This window comes from Dermacentor variabilis, chromosome 2, assembly GCF_050947875.1.
Source record: "Dermacentor variabilis isolate Ectoservices chromosome 2, ASM5094787v1, whole genome shotgun sequence".
In the NCBI taxonomy this organism is placed as follows: Eukaryota; Metazoa; Arthropoda; class Arachnida; order Ixodida; family Ixodidae; genus Dermacentor; species Dermacentor variabilis.
The window spans coordinates 101,642,290-101,669,260 of NC_134569.1; the positions used below are offsets into that span (position 1 = coordinate 101,642,290).

At 43.4% G+C, this 26,971-nt stretch overlaps 1 protein-coding gene across 1 annotated transcript in view; it reads right to left on the reverse strand.

Annotated features, from left to right (window-relative positions):
* SCAP (SREBP cleavage activating protein) overlaps positions 1-26,971 on the reverse strand; it is a 90,884-nt gene that overhangs the window by 58,490 nt on the left and 5,423 nt on the right. Inside the window, exons 2-5 of the mRNA XM_075681505.1 lie at positions 26,509-26,659; positions 20,091-20,205; positions 9,363-9,520; positions 3,264-3,401 (exon numbers count right to left, since the gene is read on the reverse strand). Of these exons, the coding sequence (XP_075537620.1) occupies positions 3,264-3,401; positions 9,363-9,520; positions 20,091-20,205; positions 26,509-26,657 (560 nt within the window). The 5' untranslated portion in view covers positions 26,658-26,659. The remainder of the gene's footprint in view (positions 1-3,263; positions 3,402-9,362; positions 9,521-20,090; positions 20,206-26,508; positions 26,660-26,971) is intronic.

Consider the following 26,971-nt stretch of genomic DNA (forward strand, 5'->3'; position numbering starts at 1 on the left):
TACATTTTTAATTCATAATATGTATAGAGCAGAGCAGCTTCGTGACGTTGCCACTCTTCCCATAGATAAATTAGTTAAAGGGACACTAGAGGCAAACAAGAAGTCGACGTGGACTGTTTAAATACTATTGCAGAAACCTCACAATGTTTGTTTCGGGCCAAGAAAGGACTTCGTTTACGAGAAAATTGCATCTGTAGGGCCCGAGTACCTTTTTCGAAATTCAAATCTCCCGCCATCCAACCGAGGGAGTGGTGACGTTGCCTGCGCCTCCACCGCCTTTTGCTGCCATCGGTGAGTAAAACGTCACCCGACAGATGGCGGCACTGAGCCAAGACAGAACGGTGGATTCGCCTCTGCAGCTGCTTTTTGGTCAAGTGGCGTAGACCATTCGGGCATCCCGCGGCATAATATGGAAGTTGAATTCTCTGCTACTTGCAGTTTGTGCGAGCTTTGCGAGCAGACAAAACCAGCACAGCACTACGCGATCAAAAAAGTAGTGAAACTTGAAAGCGTGGGCGGCGCAGAGTCGAGCGAAAACAAAACATTTCGACCGCCCGCATTATTGTCAAGGGTAATTTCAATTAGTTCTTTTTTTTTTTAATGAAACAGAACTGGATAAGTAGCATTTTATTTCATCTTCTAATACAATACAATGATGTTTTTTTGCAATGAGTCGTTGAGTACTAGTGACAGAATTTAACTGAGGAGTGCTTTTATCATCAGGTAAGTGCTTAAATGTCCCAGAGGAGTTTCTAAGCATGTCCTGCATTTACCTCAGTTTCTCAATTACTAAGGCCCTGTTCGCGATAATATTGACGCCTTAGAGATTCCCAAGCACTAATCTCTATCACTTTAGCTTGACTTAATGTTTGCCTTTAGTGTCCCTTTAGGAGAACCAATATTTCGGACAGTGCCCAGCTCGATAATTTGGACTCCCCCTGTGTGACCGTCGGTGCATCCTTGAAACTAAAACAAGCTACGTCACGCCAATCATCGTCAACTGCAACTAAGCCACGTGAACAAATGGCTGCTACATTCACTTTTTTACGGTTAACATACATAAGAGTGTTAACATACGTATGTACCTCTGTACATCTTTCCGAGTAAACGGAACTCCTGTTGATTGTAACATATTTCTCCGGTCCCTTGAGGTTCTGTTTAACAAGATTCTACTGTACTAGCATTGGGAAATGGAACAGCAGATGGTGCTGGCATGTGCCATAAAGGACTTCCTATCAGTGTTCATGCTGACTTTGTCAAGCTGTGTTTTTGCTGAGCACAAGGGAAGATATGGAGATAGGTAGACAAGAATGCTGATGGCAGCAGCTTACTCTTCATTGGCTGATAGACAGAAGTGACTAACAGACTAAGATTACAACATAAATTTTTGACACATTCGGCACTGCCACTCATTGCATGCAACGACAAACCTGGGGCGTACAATTTTCCCCTCATATCCTGCTACATAGGCACAGCACTGAGTGGAGAAGGAGCAGTGAGTGGAGAAGGTTATCCTTCTCTTTGTTGGCAGATAGATGGAAGTGACTGATACACTCAGAGATAAGACTGATATGTGTTGCACATTGAGCATTTTTACTTGCTGCACGCAATGACACGTCTGACGTGCATGATTTTTATCATGCTCTGCCTCACACGCACCAAGTGAAAAAAAGAGTGGTGCATGACAAAGAAGAGGCCAGAAAGAAAGGGTACCTATTCACTTGGCACCAAATTAAGCTATTTGGACCACGAGAGATCCTCATAAGAGCTGAATTTCAATGACGATCAGGCATGTCGCCTGGAATTCAGTGTTGCAGAAAGCACTAGAACATGCAAACAATATAGTAGTACACTATTCATTAAGTCAAGTTTATTTGAAACATCTACAGAGTACAGTGCTGAAGGCCACCCTGGCAAAAAATCTGTGAGGCCAGGGCGCCACCACCGGGCAACAGCAGTGAGCATAATGCAGAACCCTAAGCGCAGAGAAATGCTAGCTTCATTTAGTACTACAAATAAACACATCAGATATAACTAGTATATATGTGGTTCCCTGCAGACGAGTACATCGACAAACATGTACATATTACATGCACATTCAAACATGTAATACTAATAGTCCCAATGCACAAACGGCACAAGCATCCAGCCTTTTTGTGGAACCTGCACCCAACATAGTTTGGGTGTGGGAAGCACAAAGACAAGACACAGTGCTTTCCTGAATACCTTAAAAGGGCCCAGAAACACCTTTCTAACTAATGATGGAATGGCCTCACTATTAAAGGAAGGATGTCGTCTCACAAATATTATGCCGCAAAACTTTTGCTAATCCTTGAATTATAAGTGGAGTTATCGCACCGATGCCCGGCTTTCTCTTTTCGTCTCTGCTAGTGCGCTGGAAGGTACACAGCGGAAAAGCCAAGAGGGCAAACCGCCTGTCAAAAAAGTGTTATGACAGCAAAAGGGCTTGTTGCGGCACCCTGTGGTGACTGCGGTAGACAATGCTACACAGCACACTGCTGCCATCTCAGAGAACACATGCAGCAGATGCAGCTACGCGCAGGGCAAAGATGAAATTACTTTTGTGTCTTTTTGAGATCATAGGTGTACATATTTCTCATTTGTCTAACTCAAAATTAGCGATTATGTATTACTGAGGATGCTCTCGCAACCACGAAATCAGCCAATAGCAGAGGTGGGCCAGCTGCTTTTGAGGATGCTGCATGACGGCATTTCAAAAGCAAGAACAAACAATTTTCTACCATTTTTGACACAATATTGTAATTTCCATGCTGCATACAGCGCAGTAATGTTCACTGTTCACATGTGCACATGTTCACAGCAGCCTCTACGACAAATCAGCAACGTTTTCTTACTATTTTCAAAAAGTGTTTCGGGCCCCTTTAACTGTAAGCTGGTGCCATGCAAAAAAAGAAAAACAGAGAAAAGAATGTAAAGTGGCCTTTGTTACCTGCCACACAGCTGTTTGGTCAGGACGCGGACTACAACAAAACACTATCAGATCCCTTCCCATATTTGCCAACAAAAATATTGGACCGGTACTATCGTATCACCAATGGCAGACATCTTCCCACTCACTGCTTTCAGCAAACTAGCAATCAACCAATAGAAAAGACTGCTGTGCCACCACAGCAGTACCTAAAGACCATTGCAGTCAACCGTATCTATTGACAAGCACAGTGGATGGGCACTACTCGTAACGGTTTGTCACAACTGTAACTATTTCCTTCAAGTGTACTCACATATTGAAGTCCTGCTTCCAGACATAAGTAGGGGACAGGACAAGGCAGCCATACTGAGGGAGCGAGGCTGCAGCCACTTTATCTGTAGACTCGGACACCTGAAGGCACACATCCTGAAGGGCGTGCTTTGTTCCATTGCTGCACAGTAAAAAAATAGCATTAAGAGCAACATGAGACTGTTAGGAAAAAAAATAATTAACACTTAAAATTTAATACTGGGGTCTTACGTACCAAAACTATGATATGATAATGAGGTACGCCATAGTGGGCGACTCTGGATTAATTTTGACCACCTTGGGTTCTTTACGTGCACACAACGCACAGTACTACAGGTGTTTTTGCATTTCGCCCCCCATTGAAATGCGGCTGCCGTGGCCGGGATTTGATCCCTCATCCTCAGGCATAGCAGCGCAATGCCAAAGCCCCTATGGCACCACGGCAAGTCGAAAAAATAATTAATAAACTGCTATTCTAAAAGCATTACCCACGAAACCTTCATCAACCCTATCCTGATCTTTCATGTTTCTCATGAAATATAAAATAAATTTGAAACACCGCAAAAATTTGTTTCTACGGATATAGTTCACACCTACTCATTTTTTCATGTTTCCAAAGCAAGCATAATAGATCTAAAAAAAGATTAGTGGCAGCGATATTTCAACACACATTATACGGAGCAATAATTATTCATTTGACCTAGACATGAGGCACACAACACTGCGTGCCATTTTAGCTTCCATACAAACTTGTATTATTGTGTCAGCAGTTGACAGCTCAAAACTGGGCTTGCCGTGTCCATCTCTCCTTTCTGCTATGACGCCATCACCATGCCGCTACCATTGTGCTGTCATTGTTATTGTGTCAGCATCGTTAGGCCACCTCCACATCCTCAGTTACACCTTCACCATGTGGCGAAGAATAAACTATGATAGCCAGTGGTGATTTAACTCATGCCCCTGAAGCACTGTGTCGCTGGGAACTAAATAATATGTTCCCAAACATTAAATAGCAAACTATGTAATCAAATATGAATCAATTAGCAAGAACTATTCAGTTTATATTCTAAATCTTGAACATCTCCACACCTTTGTTTGAAAGGGAACTTATGTAACCGTTTTGCAGTTATTGTTGGAGTTCTCAACTTTTTCATGCCTTAAAACTTAAGATAAATGACCCAGCCTGTACTGAAATGTTTCTTGAATATGAGTGTTTTCCTGATCAGTCACCTTGGTCAGGTGCTCTGCAGCTGCTGGGGACTGAGGGCCATGGGTTAACTGTAGGAATCATTTGGGAGGTAGTGGTTGAACACTGCACCAGGGAGGCCAATTCCTGTTCAGGTTTGTAATCAAACTTAATAAGAGGTGCAGATTAAAGGTAGTACAAGCCTATGCTCCAACATTGAGTCACGATGATGATGAAGTAGAACAGTTTTATGAAGATGTTGAATTAGCAATAAGAAAAGTACAAACTCTGTATACTGTAGTAATGGGCGACTTCAATGCAAAAGTGGGAAAAAGCAGGCCGGTGAGCAAGCAATTGGCAACTACGGCGTCGATTCTAGGAATGCTCGAGGAGAGATGCTGGTAGAATTCTCAGAAAGGAATAAGCTTCGAATAATGAACACCTTTTTCAGGATGCATAGCAACAGAAAGTGGACCTGGAAAAGCCCTAATGGTGAAACAAGAAATGAAATTGATTTCATACTCTCTGCTTGTCCTAGTAAAATGCAGGATGTAGAAGTGATAGGTAGAGTAAAGTACAGTGATCATAGGTTAGTGAGGGCTAGGATTCACCTCAATTTGAAAAGAACCTAGAGGCAGTAAGGGTAAAAGCAGACAAATTCAGGCTGGTACATGCAAACAAATATGCAGCCTTAGAACAGAGAGATGAAGAAGACGTAGAGATAATGAATGAAACCATAACTAGGCTGGTTTCAGAGGCAGCAATTGAAGTGGGAGGCAAGGCACCAAGGCAACCAGTAGGAAAGCTCTTAGGAAAGAACCAGTAGGAAAGATCAACAAGACAAAAATAAGTGATATTCGAAACTATAACATGAGAAAGACTGAAGAAGCCATAAAAAATGGATGCAGCCTGAAGTCAGTAAGAAAGAAACTTGGCATAGGACAAACCAAGATGTATGCACTGAAAGATAAGCAGGGTAATATCATCAGCAATCTTGAAGATGTAGTAAAAGAAGCGGAAGAATTCTATACTGACCTTTACAGTACCAAGAGGAGTCAGGATACCTCCATTAGAAGCAATAATGAACAGGATGCAGAAGCTCCTCCTATAACTAGTGATCAAGTTATAAGGGCCTTGCAAAACATGAAATGAGGAAGAGCAGCAGGAGAAGATGGAATAACAGTCGATTTAACCAAAGATAGAGGAGACATAATGCTTGGAAAACTGGCGGCTCTTTATATGAAGTGTCTATCGACTGCAAGGGTCCCAGAAAACTGGAAGAATGCAAACTCTATACTAGTCCACAAAGAGGGAGACGTTAAAGCATTGAAAAATTATAGGCCCATTAGCTTACTCCCAGTATTATATAAAATATTTACCAAAACAATCTCCAATAGAATAAGGGCAACACTGGACTTTAGTCAACCAAGGGAACAGGCAGGCTTCAGAAAGAGATACTCTACTATGGATTACATCCATCTCATCAATCATGTAATCGAGAAATCCGCAGAGTACAATCAGCCTCTATATATGGCTTTCATAGATTACGAAAAGGCATTTGATTCAGTAGAGATACATGTACCAGCAGTCATAGAGGCATTACGTAATCAAGGAGTACAGACCGCTTACATAAATATCCTGAAAGATATCTACAGAGATTCCACAGCAACCTTAATTCTACACAAGAAAAGCAGGAAGATACGTATAAAGAAAGGGGTCAGACAGGGAGACACAATCTCTCCAATGCTATTCACTGCATGTTTGAAAGTATTTAAGCTATTAAACTAGAAAGGCTTAGGAGTAAGGACCGACGGCGAATATCTCATCAACTTTCGGTTTGCCGATGACATTGTCCTAATCAGCAACAATGCAGACAAGTTACAACAAAAGACTGAGGACGTTGACAGAGAGAGTGTAAGAGTGTGGTTGAAGATTAATGTGCAGAAGACAAAGATAATGATGAATAGCCGGGCAAGGGAACAGAGTTCATGATCGCCAGTCAGCCTCTAGTCTGTGAATGAGTGTGTCTACCTAGGTCAATTAATCACAGGGAACCCTGATCATGAGAAGGAAATTCATAGAAGAATAAAAATGGGTTGGATCGCATACGGCAGACATTGTCAGCTCCTGACTGGAAGCTTAACATTATCATTGAAAAAGAAGGTGTACAAGCATTTTATCAGTGCTAACATATGGGGCAGAGACTTGGAGACTGACAAAGAAGCTTGAGAACAAGTTAAGGACCGTGCAAAGAGCAATGGAACGAAGATTGTTAGGCATAATGTTAAGAGACCGAAAGATAGCGGTTTGGATCAGAGAGCAAACAGGTATAGACGATATTCTAACTGACATCAAGAGAAAAAGGTGGAGCTGGGCAGGTCATGTAATGCGCAGGTTAGATAACCGTAGGACCATTAGCGTTGCAGAATGGGTACCAAGAGAAAGGAAACGTAATCGAGGATGACAAAAGACTAGGTAGAGCGATGAAATTAGGAAATTCGCGGGCACTAGTTGGAAACGGTTGGCGCAGGACAAGGGTAATTGGAGATCACAGGGAGATGCCTTCGTCCTGCAGTGGACATAAAACCCGATGATGATGATGATGAGTCACATTCGGGTGCCTGCCACTCATAATCATGAATGACATGATACCGCTTAACCTTTCCACCACTCATGGGCAAATCCCCGCGTAGGTGTGAAGTTCTGTGGCAACAGCTGCAGACTCGCACCTTTCCGTCCCCTTACCTCCTCCACCGCATTCATCCCGCCATTTACCGTATTTACACGATTGTAAGTCGACTCGAATGTAAGTCGACCCCCCCATATCGCTTGACCGGGAAAAAAAAAAAAAAAACCCGAGGGCGCATTCGATAACGAAAATTTATTAGTAGCTGACATGGTCACTGGACTACTCGTCTTCACTAGTGCTGCCATCGTCATCGTTGCTGCGGTCCCACAGCGCGTCGTGGTCCAGCGAAATTTCAAATTTGGCAAACGACCGCACCAGGACATCTTGCAGAACAGCAGCCCACGCCGAATGCACCCAACCACACGCAGCCGTCAGGGAGGCTCTTTTGACAGGTCCGGTTGGCGTAATTTCGCAGTCTTCTGCCGCCAGCCACTCGTACTCACGGCGGAGCAGAACCTTAAAATTAAGGCGAAGGTCCGGGCTTGTTTCATGACCACGGCACACTTCACTGGCAGGGACCGATCACGCATTTCAGCGACGCTGCCGCAAGCTTAGCCTACAGTTCCGGAAAGCGTCCAGACTTCGGCACGTGGGAAATTTCTCACTTGCCGCCACAGGGTGAAAATTTCGCTTCGCTGCAGTCGCCACTCTCGCACCACCCGTTTAGAAACATCGAAATTGCGGCCCGCAGCGCAGTGATTTGTTTCTTCGGCGTAAAGGATGGCAGCCCTCTTGAACGCTGCTGTGAACGAGTGCCGAAAGATTAGTGGGCCTGCGGCACTCATGACGACTGGGGAATCATAGAAGTAGCACGTAGCCGGCAGTCAAGTGGAGCGCGTCAAAAAGTTGGTCAAACCAATGCCAATGCCTTTAAGGCCTTTAAACAGAGAAAGAGAAACCCGCGAACGGTGTCTGCTCTTCCATGAACTACCGATACTCCCCGCAAGCGCCGCCGTTCTAAGGGTGCCGCCGCAAATGGGAACAGCGGCGCTTCCATCAACTATCGACACCCCCCATGAGTATTGCATGCACTGTAAGACTCTCAAAAATGTTGAAAAACCCTTCCGAAAAGCAAACAAACACGCGGGATAGCGAAAAGATAAGGGTAGGACCATAGAGCAAACATAAAATTGTAACTACGTTGTAGCTCTCGTTGGTATCGCTTTTTTTTTTGGCGGGGCCATGTTTTGGTTTCGATTGTAAGTCGACCTCCCAACTTCAGACTTTCAAATATTAAAAAAGGGGTCGACTTACAATCGTGTAAATACGGTACCTTTCTCCCTCTTGTAAATTCTGTGTATCTCCCAGAGCAGACTTAAACCATATCATGTGGGGGTGCCCTAAGCACCCCCTTCCCCCTTTCCTCAAGCAATTAATATCTAGTGAGGAGCAGTGGGAGGCTGCCTTGCGCAGCTCCAGGCCCGATCTTCAGGAGGCCATCCTGGAGTGGGCTGAGAGGATAAAGGAGGCCTACTCCAAGTAGTTCCTCCCCCCACCCTCTATTCCATTGCCCCTTTCCCTTTAAAGAGGGATAAATAAAGTTTTTCATCATCATCATCATCATGATAGCGAGACAATGGCCACAGACTTGGCCAATCATGAATTGCATTTATGTGAAACACGTTTCATGAAAATGGACCTTGACAATTGTACCAGCTTATCACACATCCATAACAATGCTTGAGTTGATTGTATCGACAAAAAAGTGTTAAATTTTAACTATTTTTAAAACTACTTTACTGATATGAAACTAACTGTACTGTTCAAGTGAAGACAAAAAGAACATTTGCCAAATTTCATTACAGTGTTCAAAAATTTTCAAACAGCTTTTATACCATTGGGTTCCCATAAGACAATGCAACCACCCTGAATTATAGAGGACTAACTATATAAACTCTCCACAGTGCTCTGCTAAAGTTGATTTATTACTGTAATTGACTAACTGATTGATTGATTGATTGATTGATTGATTGATTGATTGATTGATTGATTGATTGATTGATTCAATGTCTCAAAGCAACTCATTGGCTTTGAGAGACGCCATCTCTGGACCACTTGGGGCTCTTTAATGTCTGCCTAAATCCACCAGTACACGAGAGTTTTCGCATTTCGTCTTCACTGAAATGCAGCAGCTGCAGCCGGGAGTCAAAGCCGCAACCTCGAGCTCAGCAGGAGAACGACATAGCTACTGAGCTATGGCAACGAGTCTCTGCTCTAAAATTGCTTGCCTGTCCATGAACTGGTGATTCCCCACAATCTCCGTGATGCGGAAGGATTCGGCGAGTGGGGAACGGAAGGCATCCATAAGCAGGAGATCTGGTTGCCATGGTGACACAGCTGCTTTCACCACTACCTGCTGCACATATGCCACGGGTGGACCCTGGAACTGTAAACATGGGCGTTTCAGCAAACAAGCGATTGGCAATTCCATGCCGGATTTCACATCACAAATCTACCCCACATTCTATACTACAGTCCCTCCACTATGTGTGTTTAAATGTCAAACTTGTATGCCCAGTAGACTACCTGCAGGTGTCAACTATACAAAACTTTCATTTCTTTTAAATAGCTCAATTATCCTGGAACAGCCAGTGCAAATTCTTACTGTCACAGAATCTTTTGTTCTGTAGCATTTTCTGCAACTTCGCTGGGCTGTGAACTACTGCTAATCGGGAGTGTGTGAACATTCAAAACTTTCAAATAGCGTATAAAATACTGTCCTATTCAATTCAGTCCTCAAATAAAATCACACGATTCACAAATTTGAATATTTTTTTAATGCTTTACATTGTCAACTAGACCCAATCAAACTAAAACCAAAGCAAAAATGCAATAAAATTCATCAAGGTGGCCATAGTGGACATAATATACACAAGAAGTTATGGAGTAGTACAGCCACACTTCTTTTCTAAATGCTCAGAAATAGCATTTTCCAGTGGGTTCATGATAATACGTGGTGTTTAATGGTGCAAGGGCTAGGTCTGGCCAAAGTGCACCATGCAAGTGAATATGAGTTTTCAATGGACTGAAGTGCAAAGCATAGATGGAACTCTGTTTTTCCAGTTGGTATTGTTTGGTATTATTATGCATGAATGCTACTACCCCTATGTGCTCTCTTTGTCTGAATATGATTCTTTGTAACATTATTACAATAGTGGCACCATCGCCTATGACTTAAAACTAAGTAAAGTGAACTTTTATCGCTCTGCCAGTGCCAGAGATGACAGCCACTACTGATATAGTCGCGATTATACATGAAGGTGCTAACTAGACCCCAAACTACCTTTCTTAAGCTTCATTTTCATAATGAATGCCCATGTATGCTCTGAAGAGGCCTGACTGCACAAACAAAGAGCTTACTTGTCATTAATGCTGCAATTGTGCATCTACTAAACCATGATTCATGGTGTTCAATGTAAAGACAAAAGCTTGGTAACATTGTGAATGCTAGGATGTGAACATCGTTTTATATTAATGGTTAAGAAGGCTGTTTATCGTTTCAAAATTATCTGATTTGATTCACTTCTGGCACTATTTAATTCAGTCTCAAAAATTATTATTTGCACAATCAAGTTGCAAGATAATGAAGAGCTTTTTGGTATGCAGTAATGATGGAACCTTACAGCTCTGCCAGCTGAGCTGATATCAGGAGGGTTTCCACTTAGTAGATGAGATTTCCTTTCTTTGAACTATTCCCCATGTGCAGACAATCTAGTAATCAGCACTGTGGCGGTGTGATTATTGCCTCCAGAGCCCGTGAAGAAGAAGACAGCTCATGCGCCTTTAGTGCAAGAATAGAACAGGCTCGCGGGCTCAACCTGAGTGGCCGTGGTATCGACTGCTCCAGAGATCTCGCGGCACCATGGCTGGCCAATCTAAATAAACAGTGGCACGTTGGCGAACTTTTTGAACAGCCTCCCACAAATTGGTGATTCAGATGACTGAGCCCAGCTGTGCCAGCATCAATGCACCGACTCTACCAAGGCAAAAGCGACATGGCCTCAAGCAGTCCGGCAGATGTTTTGCAGTTGTAGGGTGTGCGGAAATTCTATATCAACATGCCGGACATCTGGTTGATCCAGCTGGACAGCCACTTCCATATCAACAATGTTCCAGGCTCCGATTTCCACAAGGACTTGCGAGCGGCCGTCCTTGCTCACCAAATCACCTCAAGCACTCAGTCACAACAGCTCTCGCCATTTGAACCATCGCGTCACTCTGCGTCTTCTCGTCCCACATCATCTGCGTCCACCTGTGTCTAACGTCAGCACACACCACACCCGGCATAAAACCTCTACACGGTCCGTGAACCTCCTCCCCAGCTTAAAAGCAGGTGCGCAACGCCTCTTTCCAAGGCATTCACTGGGCCAAACGTAAGTGCTTTCGTCTATTCTACAGCCGCCCAAATTACACTTTGGGCATGTACACAAGTAAATGATACTCAACTGAACAAATCGGTGGAATAACAAAACAAAATTTTTCAGACAGAAATGGTAAGACAACAGATAAATAAAACTGAAGTCCAACAAGTGCTTAACCCTTTAAAGAGAAGTATTGCTTAAGGCAACATATCAGTAAAAATAATTGTTTTCGTGCCAAGTTTCAATGATGATAAGAAGTTTCTGGGGAAATGTCAGGCAGCAAGCATCAGTCGTTGGTTTAGAATAGGAACACAGGATGAGGAAGATGTTTGATATGCGACTCACATTCTTTTGAAAGCATGATCAGGGAGGACAGACCGATAAAAGATCTCCGGGTGCAGTGGCATCACATACATGATGCAAAGCAAATGAAAAATACACCTATGGTTCCCATATGATGACAACTGTAGGTACCAATTCCAAATGAAGCTATATATGGTTTGCGGTAAAGTCCATTTCCAGTTTTCCGCCCGGCGTTCCGCCGATAAGACTGAAAATGTTTCTGAAAGATATATATTTTTTTGGATTGATTATGCTTATTCTTGGTGTTTCTTGCACATTTAGATAGAAAATAATTTCTTTTTCAGCTATTTATGGCTCACGCTTGAAGGGTTAAAGGCACTCGCCAGATTCAGCAAAGCACTGTTCAATACAGGCCATTCACATTATTGCCATTCCCCGGTTACAAGTGGCACAGCCGCTGGATGAAAAAAAAAAGGTGTGGCCTGCAGCGTCAGGCCGGCTGCAATGGGAGCAAACGTTACAACCGTAGTTGCATTCTTGGCCACCATGGCTGGTCTGAATGGAACTAGCTGTCAGGGATTCGATGCATCGGCTTCCATGGGCGACGGCGTTCCAAGCGCATGCCTGGTGCATTTTCTATGTTGATCTTAGACAACGGTCCTTGAGTGGTGGCGCCGTGGCGGATTACAGCGTTTTCAATGCATGCAGCAGGCCGCACCTATCTTTGTATCTAGCAGTCTTGCAAAAAGACACAAAGTATCATTTGCCTGTGACATGATTGTAAATCTTTATTCTGAACACAGCGTGCACAGACAGTGCTATTGCAACATATTGCAAACAAAGGAGTAAGAGATGGACCTAGGCAAAAGGAATCCGAAAAAAGAAATGCATTGCTCCAGCACTTCATCTGTTCCAGTAAAAGCTAGCACAGACATAGTGGTACAGAAAGAGAATGCTAATCAAATGACACTAAAGCCAGAGGCTTGAAGTAGGACCCGTATTCGTGTTATATGACTTGGCTTTTCTTTCTTGGACGATAAACAACATTCACTGCGACAATCAGACTGAAACAGAGTAAGCAGTGCCGAACCGAACTAGACAGGAGCAGAAACCAAGGGAATCAAAGCACTTCAAGAGAACAGCATGCAGAATAATGAAGACAACTGGGGAAAGAAATATAAAGAGCAACGAAACCAAAGAGAATGACAAGCATTGGACTCAAATTCCCAAGAGGTGATTGTACCACAGTGACCACTTGACTATCAGGGACACAAACAGGGGGGAAGAGCAGGCGTTTCTCAGAAGAGACGGCAGGAGAATTCAGACAAATGTCTTATCAGCACACAATGAACAGGTAATACAAGGTAAACTAAGCACTAATCTTTCCACTTCACCTCATGGATAAGAACTTAATAAACAAAAGAAAAAAGAAACGGTGCTGACCACACATTCCCTGTCCATGGAGACAGATTGGGCCAATACAAAAGCTTTCACACATGCAGGTGCAGATTTATGAAGTGCTAGCTTTTGCAGCATGTTTGATGCAAGGCCTAAAGAATTAAACTTGGGAGTAGCTACCACAGAATTAAATGCGCCGCGAAGCACTTGTAAGGCTGTGAAAAAGCAGGAAAGACCAAAGAGTAATAAGTGCAGTGTCATATATTGTAAGGTGCTAATTCACTTAATCTCATCAGTCCACCTAACTTTCTGCCGCCCCCTGCTATGCTTCCCTTCCCTTGGTATCCAGTCCGCAACCCTTAATGACTATCGGTTATCTTCCCTCCTAATTACATGTCCTGCCCATGCCCATTTCTTTTTTTCTTGATTTCCACTAAGACGTCATTAACTCACATTTGTTCCCTCACCCAATCTGCTCTTTTCTTATCCCTTAACGTTACACCCATCATTCTTCTTTCCATAGCTCGTTGCATCTTCCTCAATTTAAGTAGAACCCTTTTCGTAAGCCTCCAGGTTTCTGCCCTGTAGGTGAGTACTGGTAGGACACAGCTATTATACACTTTTCTCTTGAGGGATAATGGCAACCTGCTGTTCATGAACCTGCTGGCCACAATTAGTACATGACCGGGGTTGTTGGAGAAGTATGGGAGAGGCCTTTGCCCTGCAGTGGGCGTAACCAGGCTGATGATGATGATGATAATGATGATAATTCACTACACTAGAACAACTTGATTAGAAGAGACCATGGTATTTTATTCTGCTATTGTTCTTTCTACATGGTTGCAAACTGCCTGTAAAGACATGGTTAGACAAATAAATATGGAACACTACCATAGATACAACGAAAGTACAGTGCTTTTCCGATGTTTTCCTCGTTAATACATTTTCCAACTCAACGAGGTCGCTTAAGACTAGTTCCCATAGAAGCAACGACACACTGAGCACATTCAGATAACATATTTTTGTAGCTACTACACTAAGCCCTTGATCCCATGAGAAACATCATTAAAGAGCTCCTCCAATATGCAACAAGAAGTAATGGCAAAGAGTCCATGGGGTTTCCACATGTTGGTAGCCCGGTGTAGCTTGCTGAAGCATTGGAAAAGGCAACGATTAAATCGCAAGATCAAGAGGTGAATCGCACTACCCACACAAGAGGCTGCCGAATACGCTACCACACTAGGCCAAGAAAATTGGCTATCCCTCTGCGACAGCTTGCGAGGAGAAGACTGAATACTTCCAAGACGTGGAAGTAATTGAGGTATTGAGGTATAACCCGGGCAGCAGCAAAATGGAATCCCACCACGATAAGCCAACAGTAATCCACTAATTTCCAGGAAATCAGGTGGACCTCCTTTTGACTCCCAAAGCCCAGTACTTCCCCACACAGCTATCGGAGCCTCTGCCACCCTACACCGGCACCTCAAGCGATCTCCCAGATGAGGACATTTATCTAAATGAAGTAACAGTGGCGATAATGGGCTTGAGACGCCACACAGCCCCGGGAATGGACCAAATCACCCATAAGACACTTGTCAATCTTGACAACCCCTCGCTACTAGAGCTTACCGCTCATCTTAACGAAGTATGGAGGGAAGGAAACCTTCCCGAGGAATGAGAAATGGCCGAGGTTCGACTGATACCAAAGCCAGGCAAGCCACCAGCCATTGAGAACCTATGACCCCCCTCCGTCACTTCGTGTGTAGGAAAGCTCCTAGAGCACATCATTCTCAACCGGCTACAACCATTCCTGGAGGACTCGGGGAAACTTCTAACAACGATGGTGGGATTCCGTCCACACCTCTCAACTCAAGACATCCTACTTCAGCTGAAAGAGGAGGTGATTGTACCAACGACACGCAACTCCCCCAGGGCTATTCTCTCCTTAAATCTTAAAGGGGCATTCGATAATGTCAAGCATACAGCAATCTTACAGAGGCTAAACATGCTGAGCTGTGGGGCCAGGACGCATTCCTATACCAGAGATTTCCTCTGAGAAAAGCCATCCCACAGGTCGGGGACCAAGTCACAAACACCTACTTCCTACTTCCTACTGGGCGGCCGCGGCACACTACAGGGCGCAGTGTTATCCCCTCTCCTTTTGAATATTTCCCTAATAGGCCTTGCGCCGCTCCTCGATAACATTCCAGGGATCTGGCATGGCCTATATGCCAACGACATTACCATCTGGTCATCCACAAAGTCCATTGGGGCAATGGAGAGCCGCTTGCAGGAAGCAGCAGACGTGGTGAGCGACTATGCTAAGTCGTGCGGCCTCAGCTGTGCCCCCCAAAAGTCGAAGCTACTTTTGGTCTCACAGCGAAAGAAGCACGCATCCGACTCACTCCCTGTCAACATACAACTGGAGGGACACATCATCCATTCCGTATCAGAGCGTAAATATATTGGGAATGGTTTTCCAGTCGAATCGCACCTACACAATATTAATTCACAAGCTTAAGAATACCCTAGTCCAAGTTACCCACATGATCCGGCGAATAACAACCAAGGCGACAGGCATGGGGGAGGCAGACACGCTTCGGCATGTCCAAGCCTTTGTCGTGTCTTGAATAACTTACGCTATTTTATACGCACTATTCAACACAACAGAATTCAAGAAAATCAGCACAATGATCAGAAAGGCACATAAGCAGGCGATGGGCCTGCCGATCAGTACGTCCACAGAACGCCTACTACGACTAGGAGCGCACAACATGGCCGAGGAGCTGATTAAGGCACATTTACCCAGTCAGCAAACAAAGTTGGAATTACGGAAGCGGGGAGGTCCATCCTCTTACGCCTGGGGCTCTCTACCCCTCTCAGCCATCCGCTGCCTCAGGCTGTGAGCTTACCCCATGCCATCCGGAGCAACATCACCGTACGTCCTCTACCTCGCAACATTCACCCAGTGCACCAGGCACAGTGAAGGGAGGCCCGGGCCCTGGCCATACACAAGCAATACTCTACAATACCCTCTCCAGCCTACACGGATGCAGGGACTTACCCCAGACGTGCAGCCACAACAGCCACCGTAGTCATCAAAAAAGAACATCAGAGCAACATTTCGCTCACCCGAAACAATACCCTCCAAGCCAAGGAAGTGGCCATAGCCCTCGCGCTCTTCCAAACAGAGGTTGAAGTCACAGTAACCAACTCCCAACAGGCGTGCCGCAACTTTGCTAGCGGCAGAATTCATACCACTAGGCTCAAGGTCCTTAATCAAAGGCCGCCAACGAGATCAGTCATGATCATCTGGGCACCAGCACATCACGAAATCCCTGGCAACGAGGTCGCCAACCACGTGGCACGAAATTTGACCAACCGAGCCGACGCCGAGGAATCTGAACCCGAGCGTATGCATCCTTTAGTCGCGTACCAACATATCACACAACACTACAAGCTAACCCGCCGAACATATGCACCCCCACACAAGTCACTACCTAGAGAGCAGGAGCGATTCCTCCAAGCTCTACAGGTTAATACATTCCTCCACCCAACCAAAAGTCATCTCATAGTCCCTACACAATTCTGCAAAGCTGCATTTACCTAATAAAAATGTTTATTCTCTCTCTCTCTCCATGGAGTTCCCCAATGTGCATCTAAATCGAAGTACACGAGCATTTTTGCACTTCACCGCCACCAAAATGCGGCCACAGCAGATGGGAATCAAACCCATGACCTTGCAATCAGTAGTTGACTACCGTAACTACCAAGCCACTGTCATGTGTATTCATGCGCATTATTGTTCAAGGAACAGTAATGCACATGAAGGGTCAGTGCTGCTCAGCGGAAGAGACAGTGGCACTAGACTGAAAGGTTTTATGTACAGCATGCAATGCTTATAGTGCGCAGGAACCAGAAGTTTCTGTATTTGTGTCATAACCTATCATGTGTCCCTCGCAGTACAGGCTTCATGAATGACCCTCGTAGAAAGTAGTGAACCACAATGACACTCAATAAATCGGTTTCAGCAGTGACGAGCAATGTGAACGATGCAACAGTAGTGAAAGCAGATAGACTTGTCATCAGGTGTATGCCATTCGAACGGGTTGTGATATGTGGTGCAAAAGGACTGCCGGAGATGAGCAGGGTCACTACAGAACTGGGGAACACTGCCCTGTGTCAATGAACACACGGCATTGAGACCCATGTTTTCAAATTCCTGTCTGACACTGGCCTGAACCATAGCAATCATGGTTGCTGGCAGATCAGGAGGCGTCGCGGTAAAGGCTGGCAAATATGCGGCCTCAAGCTCGTGGCGAGAAATGAGAGTTACATCATCACAGGTGCTGGAGTGATGTGGTCGATCCTCGCAGTAAGAGCAGTATTGGGCAGCCGCGTGATGTGCTGCGTGATATGGCAAGTCTTAGCTTGTTAGAGGCAACAGCATTCCTTTATGATGGTATCGATAGTTGAGACGTTGCCAAAAACAAGCAAGTTGAAAGCGTCATCCATGATTCCATTTAGTATGTTGGCCACTTCATCTGTTTCAGACATCTTGTCATCAGCTTTGTAGCAAAGAGCCAAGCCGTCTTGGATGTATGAAACCTACAGCTCTGTACATGTCTGAACACTAGTCGCAAGAGCCTTTCTTGCGGCAACCTTGCATCCAAAGGGATCGCCAAGCAGCTCACGTAGCTTTTCTTTGTCTTCATACGTTTGGAGCCACATGTGTGGGATGCCACTGAGATATAAGATGACAGTGGCAAGCATAATCATTGGGTCCCACCTGTTATTAGCACTGACACATTCATACAACTTGGTCCACTCGTCAACATTCTGTCCCTCCAGGCCAGAGTACACATCAGCATCACAATGGTGGACAACCGTGATGACTTTAGCAATCTCACAAACCACAGCCGTTGCTGATGCGGTCTCTTCACCAGCTTGGCCACCTCTATGTACCGACTGCTGCTTAGCTCCGTGGCGAGGACGAACCTCCACCAAAATGTTACATGTGGAAAAACACAGACAAAAGAGACTATTTACAGGGTATTTACACTGCAGCCAGACTGCAAGCAAGACACTTGCTCGTGCCAACAGCCCAGACACTTCATCATTTTTCTCATGGAGTCCCGTTGCTTCAGCATCTGTCAATGGTATGTAATAACACACACACACCAGAAGTAGTAGTAAAGAACTATAAAAATGTTAAAAATGAAGATACCCCTTGGCAGGAAGAGAGAACCCTGTAACTGACAGCCATGCTATTTCACACCAAGCACAAGACAAAAATTTTAAGCAAATAGTTTTTTTGCAGCTCATAATTTAATGGTTATGTCGTTACATAATGAATTATTCAGCAGATATTTCAAGAAACATCTCTTCAAGATATCATTTAAATTGTTACAGCCAAAACGCAGCATTCTTCTTTTAATGCCAACAACAATATTAATGGGACAGGTAAAAGAGCAAACATGAAACGCTCATGTAAGCTAAATAACAATTTAGTAAAGGAGTTCCTCTGAAGTTACAGTAGCTGAAACCGTGAAATAGTTCTCCCAAGAATGACCATGAATGGAGATTCAGCCTATACTGGCACCTTGTATGACATAACCATTTCGAATTTTGTTAAGGCTCAAGATCAATTACCTGAGCAACATAGCCACTATAATAATTAATTTTGCAGTCCTGGAGGGTACCAATTGGTCAGCCAATGCTTCACACAAGCAGGCACAGGCTGCTAAGACGACATCTAAATAAACAGGAAACTGTGAGTCATTTTCGAAACCGAAATGAATGTACAGTGAGAAAATGATGAAACAATATCAAATACAAATCAAGAAGTGATGGTGTTAAATTATATATGAATCAAATATGTAGTTCCAAAGTATTACGCAGATCTTTCAGACAACTAAATAATTAAGCCAATTGGCTTTACATTTTTGGCATGGCAATGCACAATTCAGCATGGAAGTTCTATTTTCAATTTCTGCTGACATTATTCGCTTCCACATCGGTGCAGATTAGTCAAAGAGAATTTGAGAAAGTGTTCATAATTTAAAATAGCAGCCATTCAATTAAAGGACCCAATCAAATCACAGTCACCTGATTCACTAGAGTTGAACCTCAACATAACCAACCCGGACATAAGAAATTGTTGCATATAATGAAGTGTGTCTCACAGATAATAACATGTAATGAATATCAGATATAATGAGGTACTTCTGAGTCAGATGGCACTTTGTCATAATGAGGTACAACTGCATTTCAGAACTCTGAATACTCGCACATATTCAGAAACCAGTAACCTCACTCAAATGCAACTACAGGCTGTGACATGAAATAGCTGACCTTTGTGAATCAATTGGGTAAACCTGCAATACTTTTACATGCTCACATATCACATAACCAGAGGTGCAATCCAAGGTCACAGCCTAGCATCAATCCTGTGCATGTGATGTGATTACGCTTCTCCACTGCTATCTTGTAACAAATATGTAGAACTTGACATACATGAGCAAGAGCCAGAATGCACAGAACTTTTCACCTGCCTTTTGTAATAATCAGTATGTTACACAAATGAAATGTCCGCCACTTGACGCCGGAAGCTCTTCTGTACTTGACTTTGACCTTTTAACTTCCAATAACAGCTTCAAGCTGTCAGCAATCACTAAAGCACTGAGGAATGGCCCATTCATGCCCAAAAACTCCAAAGAAGAAAAGCCTGTCAGAGAAACGTGTTAAAATGAAATACAGCTGCAATACAGCTGCGCACAAAGGCGCTGTCATCGCCCTTGTCCGACTGCTTCCATTTTCCCATGGCTAATCCTTTTTGAAAAGAGAGATGCACACAGACACACAAAGGGACAGGTCGCCCCTGTATCGACTCACCCAACGAGGGCCAATTCTCTGAGAATCAGCATCAAGCTCGGCGCTGTAGACTGAGATCGGAGTGGCAAACTGCTGCGAAGAGCTGCCCAGTAGCGGGATGTGCAACAACGGGTAGCTGAAAGACAGAGAGAGAAAAAGAAGACAAGCTAAGAAGGCAAAAGTGTTGTGTCACAGGCACGAAGCAAAAGGACAGGAGGCTCTCTGTTGAGCAAGGTTTTGCGCAATGCTCAGAGTTCGTGAGCAGTGAAAAAGACAGCAAGAAGATAGGCTCTTTTATTGCCACAACTGCTATCATCCTCTAGCATGAAACACAACACACCATGCACAGAGCTTTAATTCATGGTATGATTAACTAAACTTCCCAACTGTGTGAATGTATGCTAAGAAAGTTAACTTTGAACCATTATTTTGTTTTAGAAAAAGAAAACTTCGAACTACAAGTTCATTTACTGCCAAAAGCACAATGAATTAAAGGAGACACCGGATTTCAACTTGTTCTGTGCTAACATGCGTAAGTAGGCCGAGGGTCTAAGTGTTCCATGTGCACAAATTTTAAGGTTGTAGAAGGCACTTTATTCTGAAATTAACGAGAAGTCAAGTTTCTGCTTACTCTTGATTACTGTGCATTAATCCAGGGTGTTCCCTTTATTGACACTTTCAAGTTCCCCGACTTTTTCCATGTTTTTCCCCAACTGTTTAGATTGTTTAATGAAAATTCCCAGGCAGTCTATGATACTGGAGGTGCATGGGAAAAAAATTTGGTTTATAGCTTTGCAAGTTGCTGTGCCAGTACATAATTCTCAAGAGCTACTACTACCAGTACCCTATCAATCAGGTAGAATGCAATACATATATCAGATTTGACTGGGTCCTGCGTTTCAGGATATTCCAACCATTTGCCCAGTCTCACACTCACAAAATCAGAAAAGACAACTATTTGTGCACCGCCTAGGTTTAGTTGAAAATGTTGCTTCCTTTTTTGGTATACCACTACCTTCACCATGAACACTTTAGGCCCTTGTTTCTCTGATTCATAGCAGCAAGGGTGAAATCTATATTTTTTTCTACTGAATTTCTATGTTTTTTCCCTGAAGCACTGAGAAATTCCATGAAAATTAAACGTTTTCAATGATTGTGGTCACCCTCCTATCACATAATAAGTAAACACTATCATCAACGTTTTCTTTCTTTTCACGTGCACTTCACATTCAAAGCACAATGCATAAAATTTTCAGACTAAGGCATATGTTACAGCAAATGTCATTCAAGAGAAGCATGAGACGGCACTGAAAATCCCATTGACTTATGAGGAGCTTAAGAGAAGCACTTAAAGTATTGAGCATGCAACAACAGCTGTTCCCTAGAGTAGGCATCACTTGAGTTTTCTTAATTTGACAGGCACTAATAGGCACAAACAGCTAAAGTATGTAATTATATTTAGTAAACCAGGAGTTAAAATGAAATGAGCATGAATAAAGAGAAACTTTAAGTGCTGTGTTCATTCAACAAAGTACCTAGAATATTTATAAACTCCCACACAGAACCTAAAGCCAATTATAATCTTGAAATGGTTTATCCCTTTCCTGCAACAGTTTTTCTTTTTTTGCCACAAAAGGGACCATCTGCCCAATTTTTTCTTACAGTGGGCTCCTCACAACCCCCAACCTCTTGAAATAATCTATACAGGGTGTTTCACTTAACTTCGGCAAAACTTTAAATATATGCAAATGCTACGTGGCTGGACAGAACCAGGGTAATGCTGTTTGCCGTCACCTGGTGATGCTGAGGTTATTTTTTGCAATGCGCATATTTAAATAATTAGTCTTAATAATTTAATCAACTTTTCAATTATTATACTTATACAAGAAGTACCAATGAGAAAATTGTAGACCAACATGAAAAACTATTTATACAGCTTTCTGTTGCTCAATATGCGCTACATAAAAGTGTTTTTCTGAGCATGAAAGATGCCCACATATACAAGCAAAATTGTTGCACGAATGGCCGCTCGAGGCACTTTGCGTGTATATGTGGACGTCGTTCACGCTCGGAAAAGCTTTTATATATATATATATATATATATATATATATATATATATATATATATATATATATAGCACAAGCAAGCTTTGTTATTTTCACTTAGCCAGTCTTTCAGTTGTCTAGCTGCTCCTCACAGTTTTTTTTTCATCAGCTATCTTTCTTATCATCTACTTCAGTTCATAAAAATAATCATTTCAAGCGTCCCTTCATTCGGCAAACATTCCCTTAGGTGGTATGCAGACCAGTAACTGGAGTGCACACTCAATAGGCAGCAGAATGCCAATTGTCTGAGCACAAAACCTTACAACAGTAAATGATACCAATCTTTTTTTTATCATCACTGGCACGAAGAGGTTAACTAATCTCCATAATGCCTGCAAGTATTTCAAGTTCAGAATATCTTTTGATAGTCAACATTCATACTCTCTCTGGCCTCCTTTTGTAGCTGCCGTGCCGCTTTATCCTATATATATTAAGACAGCTCCCTGCTTATCAGCCTTCATGCATGTCCTGTATTAAAGCTGATGACATTACCCAAAAACATTCAGTGAAGGGCTGCTATATCCTATAGACTGAAAGTACATTGCGCTGGGCCTGTAATGTAATTAATTATAAACAGATGCCACATTTGTAGTGGATGCCGCATGATCATCAACTCATTAACCACCAATCCCGACACTAGCATTGACAGAGGGGGGGGGGGATGAAACCCCTCAGCTGAAATTTTCTGATGACCCTTCCCCTTCCTCCCTTTCCCACGGAACAGAAAGTTTCTAGAGGTGAACTCCAAAAGAGCAACATGGGTGAACGGGAAAGCTTGAATGTGAAAGCAAGATGAAGGCCAGTGGCAGTCCGAAGGGGGGAAGGGTTGTCATGGAGGTGGTCCCCTCTCCAATGCACAGAACATTGCAGCCCCACTCATAGCACACCTCTACCTCATTCCAGATCGTGTCAACCATAACTGCTGAGGGGGGATCAGCACTAAAAATTTCACACACAGATAAAGATAGGAAGAGCACATGCATAAAATGCAGGGGCATTGTTGCTCCCCCCCAGGCCTTCGTGTCGTCGAAGAGCTTCTCATTTGCAGTACTTGACCGAATTGTTGACCATGATGCACGGAAGAAAAGCATTCCAAAAATAATGCGGCTTGCTTGACTAGGACACACAAAAAGCACACACCCCTTTTCTTTTTTTTTCTGTTTCCTTCACTTGGCTCTGACTTTCATGATGTTAATAAACTTCAGAAGAGCTTGCTGTTAGGCTAGTTTGCACATGCTGGTAAGAAAGAAAACAGGGCAAAAAAATAAACAAGAAAGATAGACCTACAGAGCGCTGATTTGCGCACGGTAAAATATACCAAGGACAGGAGCGCTGGGCCAGGGAAGCTAAGAAATCACCACAACAAACAGCCGGTAGGCGGATGGCCACGAAGTCCACACAGAAACAAAAAATATAGGAATGTTAGCCGCCACCGTTTCATTCCCAGTGAATGTTTAAGAGTGTGACAATGACTAACAGAAAAGAATTTTCAGAAGAGGAGTGAAGTGATGGATATGAGAGGGGGGGGGGAGGAGGACATGCATAAAAGGCATCAAGAACAAAGTTGGCGGATAACTATGGAGATAGGGAGAGCATCTTGTCACTGCCCAATCGCTCAACACCAGACGGCCGTGGCCAGTCGCCTAGCTGAAGCCCACTGACACCATCTTAACACGTGCTGCTTGCTGCTGAGAGCCCATCCTAACTAAATGTCTCGGCAATTTTCAGAATAGACGGGTGTCAGGAGACACAATGCTTTCAAACCTCTCGGAGCTACTAGCTGGCCCTTATTTTACTGTGAATTACGGATGCTGTAATTTTCACAAGGGCTTCTAAACAGGAAGCAGCCCAGCTTTGGGCTGTCTGCCTCATCAATTACCATGCATGATCAAACAACAATATGTGTCGCATGATGACTGCAATACCATGACCGCAAGTTGCTTCCAAATACTATCTCTTCAAACAAGTCAGACAGCATGTCACCGAAAGGGAGTGAAACTTGCATCATATGATACTATCAAACTTTCTTTCCTGTATTATTAAATCTAGATTAATATAGCATGGCCACAATGCCGAAAGTGCAATTAAGTCATAGGCGACTTGCAAAATAGTGCTCGCCCACTTCTGCATGTAGCCGTGGCCATACCACTCACTAAAGATCTGATTGGAAAACAATGGTCACGTCCCCTCTAACCTGGGCTGCCACAAGTCTGGCCTGCAAACAAGAAGACACACGATAGTGCTCACGCAGTTTTGCTCTTGTTCAACCCCGTTTTTAGCGCTGTTTGTTTCTTTCCAAGTCATGTGCCTGCTAGGTCACCGACATCCATTATATAAATGCATTAATTCGTAAATGAAATTTTAGTTTTCCTTAATATCATCATTTTGAAGAATAGAATAAGGGTGATAGCATAATTTGATGCCAAGTGGCTGCATGCCTTAGCAATGAAAAGCTTTTGTCAGAAGTCAAGCAAAGTGTTGTTTCAGCAACACACAAACATATATCCTCATTAAAGCACTCTGATCCGGAGAGTGTTAGGAGTTTGTCTTTGCGTGGTGTACAACCTCTATAAACACACACACACACACATATATATACACAGAGAGAGAGAGAGAGAGAAAGAGTGATGAAGGAGGGAAGGATGTCGGCGGAGACCCCCAGATATAAATTTCTGGCTGCGCCACTGGATCCCGAGCTGTACTCGTCATGGGAATTTGTGCCAATATCGCCAATGATGAGTCACATTTGTTCAGCCCGATGCTGTGTCACTCCCACCGCCAAAGACTAGTTACGTTCAGTAATTGGCTTTGGGTTAAATTTTTAGCATTAGAGGGCGGCAGATGTCCAGAAGAAACATAATCAAGAATCAAGAAATATATTATCAGAATCAGAATGGCATAGAAAAATTCATAGCCACATAAAAAAATTTGGGAAATTTGGTAGGATTCTCCGGAATTATTTTGGGGGTTAAAGGGTTAAAAATTTAGTTGATGTATAGCAATCTAGGCAGTTTGGTTGCATATAAAGCATGCAGAGACCTCAATATGCCTGCAGCAGGTGGCTTACACCCTTAGTGCATGAATAAGCATTATTGAAGAGGCAAGAAAGTTCTGCTTCAAAATAAAATTAGCTCACTTATACCAGTTACTAAGATTATAGGTGTTAACATGCAGAAGTGCAGCATGTGCCATATACAAACCCAGAATTGTGACTAGCAAGAGTTGTGAGACGTATTACCACTAGCTTCTTTTTATATGCAGAAAACAACAAATACAACTTCAGAAAAGCATACAGCACACCGCTAGACCTCCATTATAAAAGACACAGTGTGCTGCCAGCATCAAGAAAATTAAGTGCAAGATTCCTTAAACCATAACAGCAGAATTCCAGCAATATTTCTTCAAATGTATTACACATTGTCAACCTTACTATTCTTTACCAATAAGAAATATAGACCTATATAAGCTGTGGGTATAATGATTTTTCAGGCATTTTAGAAACAACAGAATGTTCAGCAACATGGTTGACAAATTGGCTACAGTGGCATACACTTTCCCAACATTGACATTGGCATGCTGTTGACACGAATTGAGAGAAAACAAACAAACAAACAAACAAAGGCAGCCCTAAATTACCAATTGGCATCAACCAGGGTGCCTGATGTCTCAGAAACGAACTCCAGTTAATATTTTCTGTTGGGGGAGGCATAGAAAAGAAGAAGCTCATAATGAATCAAACTTTTGCTCTAAGTCAAATTTAGTTTCCTGTAACACAAATGTCTGATAAATAATGAAACATGCTTTCAATAGGAACTGGAATTATTGTAGGCAGCTTGTAATTTAGAATGACTGTAAACCTTCCTACAAGGGCAACACTCAATCGTGTGGTTATAATGACAAGCACTACCATCCCTGTCACCCTCATTATTACTGGCACAATGAATAACTGTGTATTTGTATGCTACACTTGTAACTACCAAATAAGCCCAGTTAATGAAGTCTAGGAAAGCACAAAAGAATTGGCTTTCTGAGGCTTCATTGACAAATGGTCTCATTCAGAAGCCACTTCAACCACCACACCTTTCAGTTACGCTGATTTTTCCACGAGTTGTACACATACATTGAAGGCCTCCACATTGAAGCAAACAAAAACACTCTGACAACTGCAGAACGTACCAGCAGGAAACAGCCACAACCATTTGTCAACAGCTGAAATTACAGCTTAATGGTTTACCTCCAAGTACAAAATGCTTTTTTTCCCCTTTAATATGTCCATGCAATTTACAGCAGCACTGCTGAAAAACAAAAAAGAGGAAAAAAAATTCAGCCTTACCAGGCCAGCATGAAAGTGAAGATCGCAAATATGATGAGCGTGAGTGGGTGGCTGGAGCAGTAAAGGCCATGCTTATAGTAGATCTGGGCAATCCTGTCCTTGATGGTGTACGACTTGGCCGGTGACGATGTCACCTGGACACCCTGCATGGCTGGGAAGGAGATGCGCCGTTGGCAGGTCACAAGACCGATCCGGCCATTTCTCACAGCATAGAAACAGGATAGGGGAGCCATGCTGCCTACACACCACGCGCACTGCCTGCACGCAGTCCGCCTTTTGCGGCTGCCACCGCGTCTTCTAAACTTAGGGCACCCAGCAGCATCAAGCTTCCTCCAATCTCTCCCCAACCCTCACTGCTCGACTGCCCGGCCACCCATTGTAGTAAATCTAATCTTTCTCTCCACCGTGCGTCTGCCTTATCACATTGTTACTTATGCTCTGGTGTAATCCAAAGCTTTGCATT